The 13102-nt window shown below is 45.1% G+C and overlaps 1 protein-coding gene across 2 annotated transcripts in view; it reads right to left on the bottom strand.

Moving 5' to 3' along the window:
• Positions 1-13102, bottom strand: part of SLC22A16 (solute carrier family 22 member 16) — a 65377-nt gene that overhangs the window by 1998 nt on the left and 50277 nt on the right. The window contains exon 9 of one of the 2 annotated variants that reach the window (XM_074948237.1): positions 8754-12918. The exons of the other annotated variant lie outside the window; for it this stretch is intronic. Coding sequence (XP_074804338.1) covers positions 12896-12918 — 23 coding nt within the window. The 3' untranslated portion in view covers positions 8754-12895. Of the gene's footprint in view, positions 1-8753; positions 12919-13102 lie in introns of those variants that run through there. 2 annotated transcript variants of the gene reach the window in all.

Below are 13102 nucleotides of genomic sequence, written 5' to 3' on the forward strand. Positions count from 1 at the left end.
TCTGGTCCCAGCCCAGGGACCCTCCAGACCGCAGTCACTTACTGCATTCCTTTGCTTCTACTATCGCTGCATTTCCCTAGACCACCTCCCCCTGACCACAGCACCCTCCTCAGTTTCAGCAGCCCATCTGGAGCTCCTTCTCTTCTCCTGCCTGCACTGCTCTGTCCAAAGTGCTCCAGAGTTGCAGCCTACCCCAGACAGTCCTCCCTCCCCAATCTCCAGGTAGCTATTGACATTGCTCTGCCTTGCACTCTTTTTATATGGGTCTGCTGGGCCCTGACTGGCCACTCCTCATAGCTCCCTTCCTATTGGCTGCTTTTGCGCAGCCTCCCTAGGGCTCTATTAACCCCTTGTCTGCCAGTGTGGGGCAGATGTGCCATCACACTCCCTCTTGCCCCTCTGTGTTTAAGTAATACATCTTCCACACCCACTGAATGCTAAATTGATGCTTTCTGGCAACTCAAACCCATCATACAACAATACAGCCATTTTTGTCACTACTGAATTTGGCTGAGAGACTTCTACCATGGCAAGTTTATATCAAGTCTTGGCAGAAAAGGATCACATTCTACTAGTAGCTGAAAGCCCACACAATCACATGGGTGTAAATAATAAAGTTGTGTGTAAAAAAGCTAAAAATAACCGAAAAACTTAAAAATTTGACAATAAGAGTGTGAATCCCATTTGTATGCTGGTTATGTTGGATGGGTGGTTGTGTTGATCTTTGTCTAGGAGGCCTTGTGCTGGGAGATGTGTGTTGATTTGTGCAGGTGGTGAATGAGGGGTGTGTGCTGTGATGAGGGGCTGTGTGTTCTGGGGGTTATTGTGTGTGCTGGTTGTGGTGTGTGTGTTGGTTGTGATGTATGGATGATTGTGTTGATTTGTGTGTAAGGAGAGTTGTGCTAGAAGAGTTGTGTGGATTTGTGTGGGTGACAGTTGGGCACATGGGTGTGGCAGTTGGACCAACCAATCGACCATCTGTGCAGTGTCCCTCATAAAACTGAAGAAACAGTCACATGCAGATTAGCTGAAGAGAAAGGGTGGGAATTGGTTGAGTTACCTCTGACATCACAATGGTCGAGGACTCTACAGACATAATAGGCTTCAGAGTAACACAAAGTGACAATCCTGAATCTTATTATATTGTATAGCTCCCAGCTGACACTGCCTTTTAACAGCTAACACAAAGGACAAAGAGACACACAAGTGGTAACTGTCAACCCAAAACATGCAAAAATCTTAATACAGTACAGTGTCCCTAAAGGAAATCATTCAAAAGACCTTCCAGGTGTTAATATAGCTCCTCAGAATGAGTTTATAACACCAGTGCATACGAATGACTATATAAAGGGAAAAATAAAAGTGCACGACTGCCTCTGAAGCCATGGTGATAAAGATTAAATGCATATTCCACTTTATTGTTCTACATACTTTGAGATAATAAATACATACATGGAAAAACAAAATTCCATTGACCGAATAATGCATATTGTATTAAAATCATGTATGCTGCATTTAACACAGTAGACAAGGTCAATTAGAACAGTATATATGCCCCGCATCTATTATCAAAATGGATAAATTGCCTGGTGTATAGAATCTGGTATCACAAACCAACTGCAAGAATAACTACCGTATATGGATTTCCCTTAACCTTTTTTCATGAGTGATTCAACAATATGGGTGTTGTTTTATTGCATACAACAGGAATTTCTTTTGATATCACAAATAACCTCGTTATTGTTTAAATTCATAACTAGTCTTTTAATCTTTTCTATCCTTTATACTTGTTACGAGATCTAGGCAAGTATCTTAGAAGTACCTTTGACACACATATATAGGACAAATCCAGTATCCACAGAGGCCTCCAGCAGTATAAATCTGCTGTACAAGGTGAGGCTGGATTTTGGAAGGCCATAAAAATGGGTGAATAGCCCCGAGACAGTGCAGAGCCAAACCCTGCAGAGGGTCCCTGCATGGCAGAATACAGGGGATGGGTTGGCATAAGCTGAGGGAGCAGCAGGGCAAGGCCAAAGAATCCTTTGGTCCCACCCACCCCAGAGTTGGGACTGTCGGCATTCTTCAGGCTCTGTGAACCAGCTACACAACAACATTTAGGGGGGAGATTCCATCTGCTATTGACACGTTCAGTGCACAGCCCACTGGACTTGGCCCATAGCGTACATAGTTTGCATGGTTACTTTTCCCATAGTTGATTTAAACTACCAAAATGTATAAAAAGACATTAAAGTCAGACATTAAATTAGAAAATACATCTTAAAGCTTAGTTTAAAAAAATGAATTTGATTTAAAATATCAAGCATATCACCTTATTATTGTTCTTCAGTTAGAATTCAACAAATGTTAATCATTGTACTCATTACCCCGGGAAGTATTAGTCTGATAACCCTCACTGTTGTATGATACAATGTGATATCAATTTTAGGATATAAACATTTTACAGCCAAAATGACCGGCAATTATGATGAACCACAATTAAAAGGAGATAGCTTATAAATCATCAGGAACAGTCAGAACCATTAATTAGTAAGTTATAATTGACCCACTATCAAGGTTAAGGAGAAAATAAGAGACACGGTTAATGGGATTTTTTTCATGAGCATTAAGAGGAAAATATGCCCCCCGGTTGATTACTTTGTTAAAGTGTATTGGACCTTGTACATAATATAAATATGAAACAGTGAAGCAGGAAGCAACCACACTGTCAGTCTGTCAAGATAGGAAGATGAGAGTTGCAGCCAAAGATACAGGGAACAACAGGAGATTCCTACAGCTCTTTTAAGACAAGTTCTGAGGTCCCATCATCCATGGGAGATGTCCATGCACAATTCCCATTGAAATCAATGGAAGTTGCTCATGCTCATCTCCTAGGATGATTGAGTCCCTGCATTTTTCTGAAGTTGTATTGGTGTATTTACATCCACAAAATGCTTAAATTTCTTAGCTAAAAATAGATCTAGAACGATCATTCTGTTGTCTGTGCTTCTTACTGCAGTTCTGACCTTCCCATCTTGATACCAGTACCAGTACTTTGACACCAGGCTGCATTTTCTGTTGCAATTAGCATTAAAATTGTAGCCTCTAATGATTTACCCAGATTTCCAGTTAACAGCAATGGAAATGTGTAAACATGTTTGGGTATTTAAGTACTGCATTTAATTTCCTTCTTTATTTTACACACTTTGAACAAGGGTCTGGTCCTGAATCACCCAAGTCAATAGAATTTATGCCATGCACTGACTTTGATTGGAGCAGACCTAAATTGATTTTTCATGTAGTCACCTTAGTTCTGGAATTAACTTTAGTTTTATTCTAATAGCTTGTTAGAAGTATATTGTAATGCTCCATATACGGTCAGGATTAAGGAGTAGCTTTAGTACTCTTAGTCCTCAAGATGTCATTATACAGTGGATCATGTATTCCAAGACAGCATTTGGCAATGTGTAACAACCTGAAACTTTTAATTAACAGTGGCACTGGCAGCTGTAATATCAGAAAATATCAGTTTACTTCCCTGTTACAATTATATTATGCTGTTTCCCTCCTGCACTATAAAACACCCTGTAAAGAGAAAAGAGCTGCTGGTAAGTACAGCTACTGAGAAAGCTGTATGGCCAGGGAGCAGTGCAAAAGCACTGGAGCCTCAATTCAGCAAAACACATTGCCCCAAGCATGTGAATAATGCCATTCCTGTTCAGGAAAGCAGGTAAGTGCGTGCTTTGCTGAGTAGAGATGGGATTACTCACGTGGTGAAAACGTGTAAGATTAGAGTTAGTGCCAAAGTCTCCAAACAAAAGCCCCACTCCTAGTTGCATATCTTGAATTCTGTGGGATTTCCCTGTATATATCAGGACATCTATGTGATGGGAAGAGCACTTTCTACTTCATACATGATTATCCCATAGAAACTCCCTAAATTTTGACTTGCTGATTTTTCCAGGCTTCTAGGCATGTTTTTTCCTCACACAGGACATGATTTGTTCCTTAGTTTGAACCCAGAATACTACAGTACTACGGGGGATGGTGATCTAAGCCCAGAGGTAAGTGCAGAAGGGATATTGGGAGGAAACACAAGGAGGAGGGTGCAACAAGGGGAGCCTCCTGATTCATACTGAGAAAGGAGGGCAATCAGCTAGTTATCTTAGGTGCATGTACACGAACGCAAGAAGCCTGGGAAACAAGCAAGAAGAATTGGAAGTCTTGGCACAGTCAAGTAACTATGATGTGACCGGAATAACAGACTTGGTGGGGTAGTTCACATGTCTGGAGCACTGTCATGGATGGGTATAAACTATTCAGGAAGGACAGGCAGGGGTGGAAAGATGGAGGAGTTTCACTGTATGTAAGAGAGCAGTATGATTGTTCAGAGCTCCAGGATGAAACTACAGAAAACTCTTTTGAGAGTCTTTGGGTTAAGTTTAGAGGCGAGAGCAACAAGGGTTATGTTGTGGTGGGCATCTGCTATAGACCACCAGACCAGGAGGAGGCGGTAGACAAGGCTTTCTTCGGACAACTAACAGAAGTTTCCAGAACACAGGCCCTAGTTCTAATGTGGGACTTCAATCACTCTGACATCTGCTGGGAGAGCAATACAGCAGTGCATAGACAATCCAGGAAATTTTTGAAGAATGTTGGGGATAAGTTCCTGGTACAACTACTGGAGGAACCAACCAGAGGCCGTTCTCCTCTTGACCTGCTGCTTACAAACAGGGAAGAATTGGTAGGGGAAGTAGAAGTGCGAAGCAACCTGGGCAGCAGTGACCATGAGATGGCTGAGCAGGCAACCAGTTTGGCTTAACAGTGAAATCTTCAGTGAGCTTAAACACAAAAATGAAGCTTACAAGAAGTGGAAACTTGGACAGATGAGTAGGGAGGAGTATAAAAATATTGCTCGAGCGTGCAAGGGTGTAATCAGGAAGGCCAAAACTCAACTGGAGTTGCAGCTAGCAAGGGATATGAAGGGTAACAAGAAAGGTTTCTACAGGTATGTTAGCAACAAGAAAAAGTTCAGTGAAACTGTGGGACCCTTAATGAATGGGGGAGGCAACCTAGTGACAGATGATGTGGAAAAAGCTGAAGTACTCATTGCTTTTTTTGCCTTGGTCTTCACAGACAAGGTCAGGTCCCAGACTGCTGCACTGGGCAGCACAATATGGGGAGGAGGTGAGCAGCCCTCAGTGGTGAAAGAATAGGTTAAGGACCATTTAGAAAAGCTGGATATGCACAAGTCCATGGTGTGACATTGCACTCCATAATGTTTTATGGAAATATGCTTATGAGTGTGAATATGATGTAACTGAAATATGCTTTATGCAAAAGATCTCTTGTAAGGTATAATTACAAATCTTATAATCTACTGAATGTATCATTCTTGTATCTGAAACTAGGATTATGAAGTATAATTCTGAGGTCCTATTCAGTGATGAGCTGCCAAAATCTTAACAACCTGTTCCCTCCTCACCCCACGAGGGGGTCGTGGCCCACCCCCGCCCCCCGGGACTCCTGCCCCACCCAACCCCCGCGTTCTTTGACGCCCCCGCCCCCCGGATCCCTGCCCCATCCACCCCACTCCCCTGACTACCCCTGGAACCGGGCAGGAGGGTCTCGTGAGCCACTGTAGTGGGTGTCCACCCCGCCCCACCCCTAAGAGCCAGAGGGACCTACCGGGGGCGAGGTGGGGAGTCCCAGCGGTGCTTACCTGGGGCGGCTCCGGGGAAGCATCCAGAATGTCCCTCTGGCTACTAGGGGCAGGGTAGCATACCTGAGAGGGAGCGGTTGCTCCCCCCACTGATCACATCAAAAGTGGCACCTTAGGCACTGACTCCGTGGGTGCTCCGGGGCTGGAGCACCCACAGGGAAAATTTGGTGGGTGCCCCGCCCCGAACCCAGCCCCAGCTCGCCTCTGTTGCCTCCCCTGAATGCGCTGTCCCGCTCTGCTTCTTCACCCCCGCCCCCGGCCGGCTTCCAGAGGATCAGCTGTTTGCGCGGGAAGCCTGGGAGGGCTGAGAAGCAGTCAGCGGCTTCATGCTCAGGCCCAGGGAAGCAGAGGTGAGCTGGGGCGGGGACCGGTTCCCCTGCCCCCCGCCCCGGGTTACCTGCTGTGGCGTGGGAGGCCCTCCTCATGCCCCCCCCCGCCCCAGCTCACCTCTGCTCCGCCTCCTTGGGCCTGAGCACGAAGCCGCCGCTTGCTTCTCAGTCTGCCCAGGCTTCCCGCGCAAACAGCTGATTCACGGGAAGCTGGGCCGGGGCAGAGAAGCAGAGCGGAGTGTAACCCAGGGCTGGAGGTGGAGCGGAGGTGAGCTGGGGCTGGAAGAGGGGAGGGGAGCTACCAGTGGGTGCTCTGCACCCACCAAATTTTCCCCTGGGTGCTCCAGCTCCGGAGTGCCCACGGAGTCGGCGCCTAAGGCGCCACTTTTGGCCGGTTGTTAAATTTAGAAGCCCTTTTAGAACTGGTTGTCCCTCACGGGACAAGCGATTCTAAAAGTGCTTCTAAATTTAACAACTGGTTCCAGCAAACCAGTTTGAACCGGCTCCAGCTCACCACTGGTCCTACTGTAATTATGTGAAGTGTGGGCCGTTAATGGTTTAGAATCTTGATGGTTCCCATTGACTAGGACAATCAGCTGTAAATGGCTCTGTTTACTTGCAAACCTTCCTGTGTATGTGTAGGCCAGCCCAGGAAGAATGGAGGCTGGGGATCTCTCAGGACATGTGACCATGTCACATGATACCGGAATCCATCTTAAATCTGGTACTTTTCTATTTAGAAGGAGAGGTGGGGACCTAAGGAGACAAAGGAATCCCACCTTGTGGCAAAGCTATAAAAGAGGGTGGAGCAAAATAAGGGGGGTCCAAGTCATGAGAAAGCCCCTGCTTTTCACCTAAGATGCCTGCTGGAACTAACAAGTGGAGAGGATTGGGCCCAGACTAGAAAGGAGTCTAGTCTGTGAAAGAAGCTTATTGAAACATCTCTGAGGGTGAGATTTTTACTTGTAATCAGTTTCTTAATGTATTAGGCTTAGACTTGCGTGTTTTGTTTTATTTTGCTTGGTAACTTACTTTGTTCTGACTGTTATTACTTGGAACCACTTAAATCCTACTTTTTATACTTAATAAAATCACTTTGGTTTATTGACAAACCCAGAGTAAGTGATTAATACCTGGGGGAGCAAACAGCTGTGCATATCTCTCTATCAGTGTTATAGAGAACGGACAATTTATGAGATTACCCTGTATACGCTTTATACAGAGTAGAACGGATTTATTGGGGGTTTGGATCCCATTGGGAGCTGGGTGTCTGGGTGCTGGAGATAGGTGACCCACTGAGCAGTTTTTGGTTAAAGTCTGCAGCTTTAAGGGTGTGGACCAGACCTGGGTCTGTGCTGCAGCAGACTAGCGTGTCTGCCTCAACAAGGCAGGGTTCTAGAATCCCAAGCTGGCAGAGTTAACTAGGCTCAGAGTTAACTTCAGCACGTTAGGTGACAGTCCCAAGGTGATCTCTGTGACCGAACCTGTCACACATGCATCCGAGGGTGCTGAGGGAATTGGCTGATGTAATTACAGAGCCACTGGCCACCATCTTTGAAAACTCGTGGCGATTGGGGGAGGTCCCAGATGATAATGGGAGACTTCAATCACCCTGATATCTGCTGGGAGAGCAATACAGCGGTGCACAGACAATCCAGGAAGTTTTTGGAAAATGTAGGGGACAATTTCCTGGTGCAAACGCTGGAGGAACCAACTAGGGGCAGAGCTCTTCTTGACCTGCTGCTCACAAACCGGGAAGAATTAGTAGGGGAAGCAAAAGTGGATGGGAACCTGGGAGGCAGTGACCATGAGATGGTCGAGTTCAGGATCCTGACACAAGGAAGAAAGGAAAGCAGCAGAATACGGACCCTGGACTTCAGAAAAAGCAGACTTTGACTCCCTCAGGAAACTGATGGGCAAGATCCCCTGGGAGAATAACGTGAGGGGGAAAGGAGTCCAGGAGAGCTGGCTGTATTTTAAAGAAGCCTTATTGAGGTTACAGGGACAAACCATCCCAATGTGTAGAAAGAATAGTAAATATGGCAGGTGACCAGCTTGGCTTAACAGTGAAATCCTTGCTGATCTTAAATAAAAAAAAGACGCTTACAAGAAGTGGAAGATTGGACAAATGACCAGGGATGAGTGTAAAAATATTGCTCGGGCATGCAGGAGTGAAATCAGGAAGGCCAAATCACACCTGGAGTTGCAGCTAGCAAGAGATGTTAAGAGTAACAAGAAGGGTTTCTTCAGGTATGTTAGCAACAAGAAGAAAGTCAAGGAAAGTGTGGGCCCCTTACTGAATGAGGGAGGCAACCTAGTGACAGAGGATGTGGAAAAAGCTAATGTACTCAATGCTTTTTTTGCCTCTGTCTTCACGAACAAGGTCAGCTCCCAGACTACTGCACTGGGCAGCACAGCACGGGGAGGAGGTGACCAGCCCTCTGTGGAGAAAGAAGTGGTTCGGGACTATTTAGAAAAGCTGGATGAGCACAAGTCCATGGGGCCGGATACGCTGCATCCGAGAGTGCTAAAGGAGTTGGCGGATGTGATTGCAGAGCCATTGGCCATTATCTTTGAAAACTCATGGCGATCGGGGGAAGTCCCGGACGACTGGAAAAAGGCTAAAGTAGTGCCCATCTTTAAAAAAGGGAAGAAAGAGGATCCTGGGAACTACAGGCCAGTCAGCCTCACCTCAGTCCCTGGAAAAATCATGGAGCAGCTCCTCAAGGAATCAATTCTGAAGCCCTTAGAGGAGAGGAAAGTGATCAGGAACAGTCAGCATGGATTCACCAAGGGCAAGTCATGCCTGACTAATCTAATTGCCTTCTATGATGAGATAACTGGTTCTGTGGATGAAGGGAAAGCAGTGGACGTGTTGTTCCTTGACTTTAGCAAAGCTTTTGACACTGTCTCCCACAGTATTCTTGCCAGCAAGTTAAAGAAGTATGGGCTGGATGAATGGACTATCAGGTGGATAGAAAGCTGGCTAGATTGTCGGGCTCAACGGGTAGTGATCAATGGCTCCATGTCTAGTTGGAAGCCGGTATCAAGTGGAGTGCCCCAAGGGTCGGTCTTGGGGTCGGTTTTGTTCAATATCTTCATAAATGATCTGGAGGATGGTGTGGATTGCACCCTCAGCAAGTTTGCGGATGACACTAAACTGGTAGGAGAGGTAGATATGCTGGAGGGTAGGGATAGGATACAGAGGGCCCTAGACAAATTAGAGGATTGGGCCAAAAGAAATCTGATGAGGTTCAACAAGGACAAGTGCAGAGTCCTGCACTTAGAACGGAAGAATCCAATGCACCGCTATAGACTGGGGACCGAATGGCTCGCCAGCAGTTCTGCAGAAAAGGACCTAGGGGTTACAGTGGAAGAGAAGCTGGATATGAGTCAACAGTGTGCCCTTGTTGCCAAGAAGGCCAATCCAATTTTGGGATGTATAAGTAGGGGCACTGCCAGCAGATCAAGGGAAGTGATGATTCCCCTCTATTTGGCACTGGTGAGGCCTCATCTGGAGTACTGTGTCCAGTTTTGGGCCCCACACTACAAGAAGGATGTGGAAAAATTGGAAAGTGTCCAGCGGAGAGGAACAAAAATGATTAGGGGACTGGAACACATGACTTATGAGGAGAGGTTGAGGGAACTGGGATTGTTTAGTCTACGGAAGAGAAGAATGAGGGGGGATTTGATAGCTGCTTTCAACTACCTGAAAGGGGGTTCCAAAGAGGATGGCTCTAGACTGTTCTCAGTGGTAGCAGATGACAGAACAAGGAGTAATGGTCTCAAGTTGCAGTGGGGAAGATTTAGGTTGGATATTAGGAAAAACTTTTTCACTACGAGGGTGGTGAAACACTGAAATGCGTTACCTAGGGAGGTGGTGGAATCTCCTTCCCTAGAAGTTTTTAAGGTCAGGCTTGACAAAGCCCTGGCTGGGATGATTTAATTGAGGATTGGTCCTGCTTTGAGCAGGGGGTTGGACTAGATGACCTCCTGAGGTCCCTTCCAACCCTGATATTCTATGATTCTATGATTGGAAAAAGTCAAATATAGTGCCCATCTTTAAAAAAGGGAAGAAGGAGAACCCAAGGAACTACAGTCCAGTCAGCCTCACCTCAATCCCTGGAAAAATCATGGAGCAGGTCCTCAAGGAAACCATTTTGAAGGAACTGGAGGAGAGGAAGGTGACCAGGAACAGTCAATATGGATTCATTAAGGACAAGTCATGCTTGACCAACCTGATTGCCTTCTATGATGAGATAACTGGCTCTGTGGATATGGGGAAAGCAGTGGACATGATATATCTTGAGTTTAGCAAAGCTTTTGATATGGTCTCCCACAGTATACTTGCCAACAAGTTAAAAAAGTATGGATTGGATGAATTGACTATAAGGTGGATAGAAAGCTGGCTAGATTGTTGGGCTCAATGGGTAGTGATCAACAGCTCAGTGTCTAGTTGGCAGCAAGTATCAAGCGGAGTGCCCCAGGGGTCAGTCCTGGGGCTGGTTTTGTTCAACATCTTCACTAATGATCTGGATGATGAGAGGGATTGAACCCTCAGCAAGTTCACAGATGACACTAAGCTGGGGGGAGAGGTACATATGCTGGAGGGTAGAGATAGGGTTCAGCGTGACCTAGACAGATTGGGCCAAAAGAAATCTGATGAGGTTCAACAAGGACAAGTGCAGAGTCCTGCACTTAGGATGGAAGAATCCCATGCACCACTACAGGCTGGGGACCAACTGGCTAAGCAGCAGTTCTGAAGAAAAGGACCTACGGATTACAGTGGATGAGGAGCTGGATATGAGTCAGCAGTGTGCCCTCATTGCCAGGAAGGCTAATAGCATACTGGGCTGCATTAGTAGGAGTATTTTCAGCAGATCGAGGGAAGTGATGATTCCCCTCTATTTGGCACTGGTGAGGCCACATCTGGAGTACTCCGTCCAAGTTTGGGCCCCACACTACAGAAAGGATGTGGACAAATTGGAGAGAGTCCAGAGGAGGGCAACAGAAATGATCAGGGGGCTGGGGCACATGACTTACAAGGAGAGGCTGAGGGAACTGGGCTTGTTTAGCCTGCAGAAGAGTGGAGGGGGGTTTGACAGCAGCGTTCAACTACCTGAAGGGGGGTTCCAAAGAGGATGGAGCTCAGCTGTTCTCAGTGGTGGTAGATGACAGAACAAGCAGCAATGGTCTCAAATTGCAGTGGTGGAGATCTAGGTTGGATACTAGGAAACACTATTTCACTAGGAGGGTGGTGAAGCACTGGAATGGGTTATCTAGGGAGGTGGTGGAATCTCCTTCCTTAGAGGTTTTTAAGGCCCAGCTTAACAAAGCCCTGGCTGGGATGATTTAGTTGGAGTTGGTCCTGCTTTGAGCAGGGGGTTGGATTAGATGATCTCCTGAGGTCTCTTCCAACCCTGATATTCTGTGATTCTATACTTTGAACTCCAGGACAGTGCTGTAACTGAAGAGAGATGCTTTGTTTCCTATTAGAGAGGCATAGAGATATTGAATCATATTCTTCTTTCAGAACTCACTGAAGTCAGAGGAGCTGTACAGATGTAACTGAGAGCAGAGTCCAAACCATTACTTGCATAGCATGTAGAATCTTTATGCACAATAAGGAAGGCTGCACAGGTATGGAAGAAATGGCTAGCTCTACAGTAGACTAAAAAGGGAGGGCTGGGATAGAAAATTATAAAAAATAGCAGCTAGAGTGAAATGATGTCCTCAATCTATCCCTGTTAGTGTTTTCTACAGTCTCCATCACTCATGTGTATCAGCACGAGTGATATAACAGGAGGATGTTTTCAGAGCCGGCACTAGGCATAAGCAGACTAAGCAATTGCATAGGGTCCCAAGCAGCTCAAGGGGGGCTCCCATTCACTTTTTATCATAAGAACTTGCCTGTTTTAGTGTTTGGGGGGGGACGGGGACAAAAATATTTCTGCTAAGGGCTAGCACCAGCTCTGGATGTTTCACAGGCATCTGCAGGAATTAGTGACTGTTGCATCCATTTCTAATGGTTGATAAGTTTCTTCCATCAAAAATAATTTTTTTTAGTATTTGGTTCTGTACAGTGTTGAATAAATGGAGCTACAAATGGATGGTCCATGAAAAAAATAACATTTTGATGCTAGCAGTTATACATCACTTATTTACTAAGGCCCAGCTCCTCAAATGTATTTCGGCACCTAACTCCTATTGGAATCAGGCACCTATATACTTTTGAGGATCTGAGCCTAAGCGCCCAGCCCTGCACAGGCCTATGCACTACTTAAGCTCTACTTAAATCCTATTTTGAGCACTAAAAAGATACATAAGCCTTGTGTGGTTGCTTTGCACAGGGGTTGGTTTTACCCTAGGATGATATAAAGAAAGTGATGATAGGTCTGAACGGAAATTAATGGGAAAGGGTCATTTAACGTAACAGTCTGGAATGAATAAGATTTTCAAAAATACCAGATTTTATCTGTATACATAGACTTTACTGATACTTCAACAGAGTCCCAAAGCAGTTTTTTCTCTAAATCAATAACAAAAAATACATTGACATTAAACAAAATGAATAGTATTCATACTATTTGAACATTCTGCAAATTGAGAATGATTTTTTTTGTCAGAAGCTGTTGCATAGAATATTTTCATTTTTTAGCAATGGCAGTCTCTCCAGAAGAAAATTTGAAAAACAGAAATCTTTATTTCTGTTTAAACTTTCACAGTAATTAAGAGCCTTTTCTGTTGAATTAGTACTGTGTGCTTGAGCTTACCATGTTAATAAGTCAAAAGTCTGTGTCTGTCAGTTGTAATATGGCAGTTATTGACAGGGGATTTCATGATGAGATTACAAGCAGAGCTGCAGAAAATCTAAAGCAGTGAAAGGAAATATGTGAATCTGGGAAAACCTGGTATTTTCCAAATGAACAATAATCACTCCAACTAGTCAAAGCAAATGAAACAGATTTTTAAAAGTATGATTAAGTTTGCGAGTGGCTCTAAAATCCTTTCAAATTTTCTACCAGACATTTTTATATTTTCCCTCTAGAAAAGG

This window comes from Natator depressus, chromosome 3 (genome assembly GCF_965152275.1).
Source record: "Natator depressus isolate rNatDep1 chromosome 3, rNatDep2.hap1, whole genome shotgun sequence".
Taxonomy (NCBI): Eukaryota; Metazoa; Chordata; order Testudines; family Cheloniidae; genus Natator; species Natator depressus.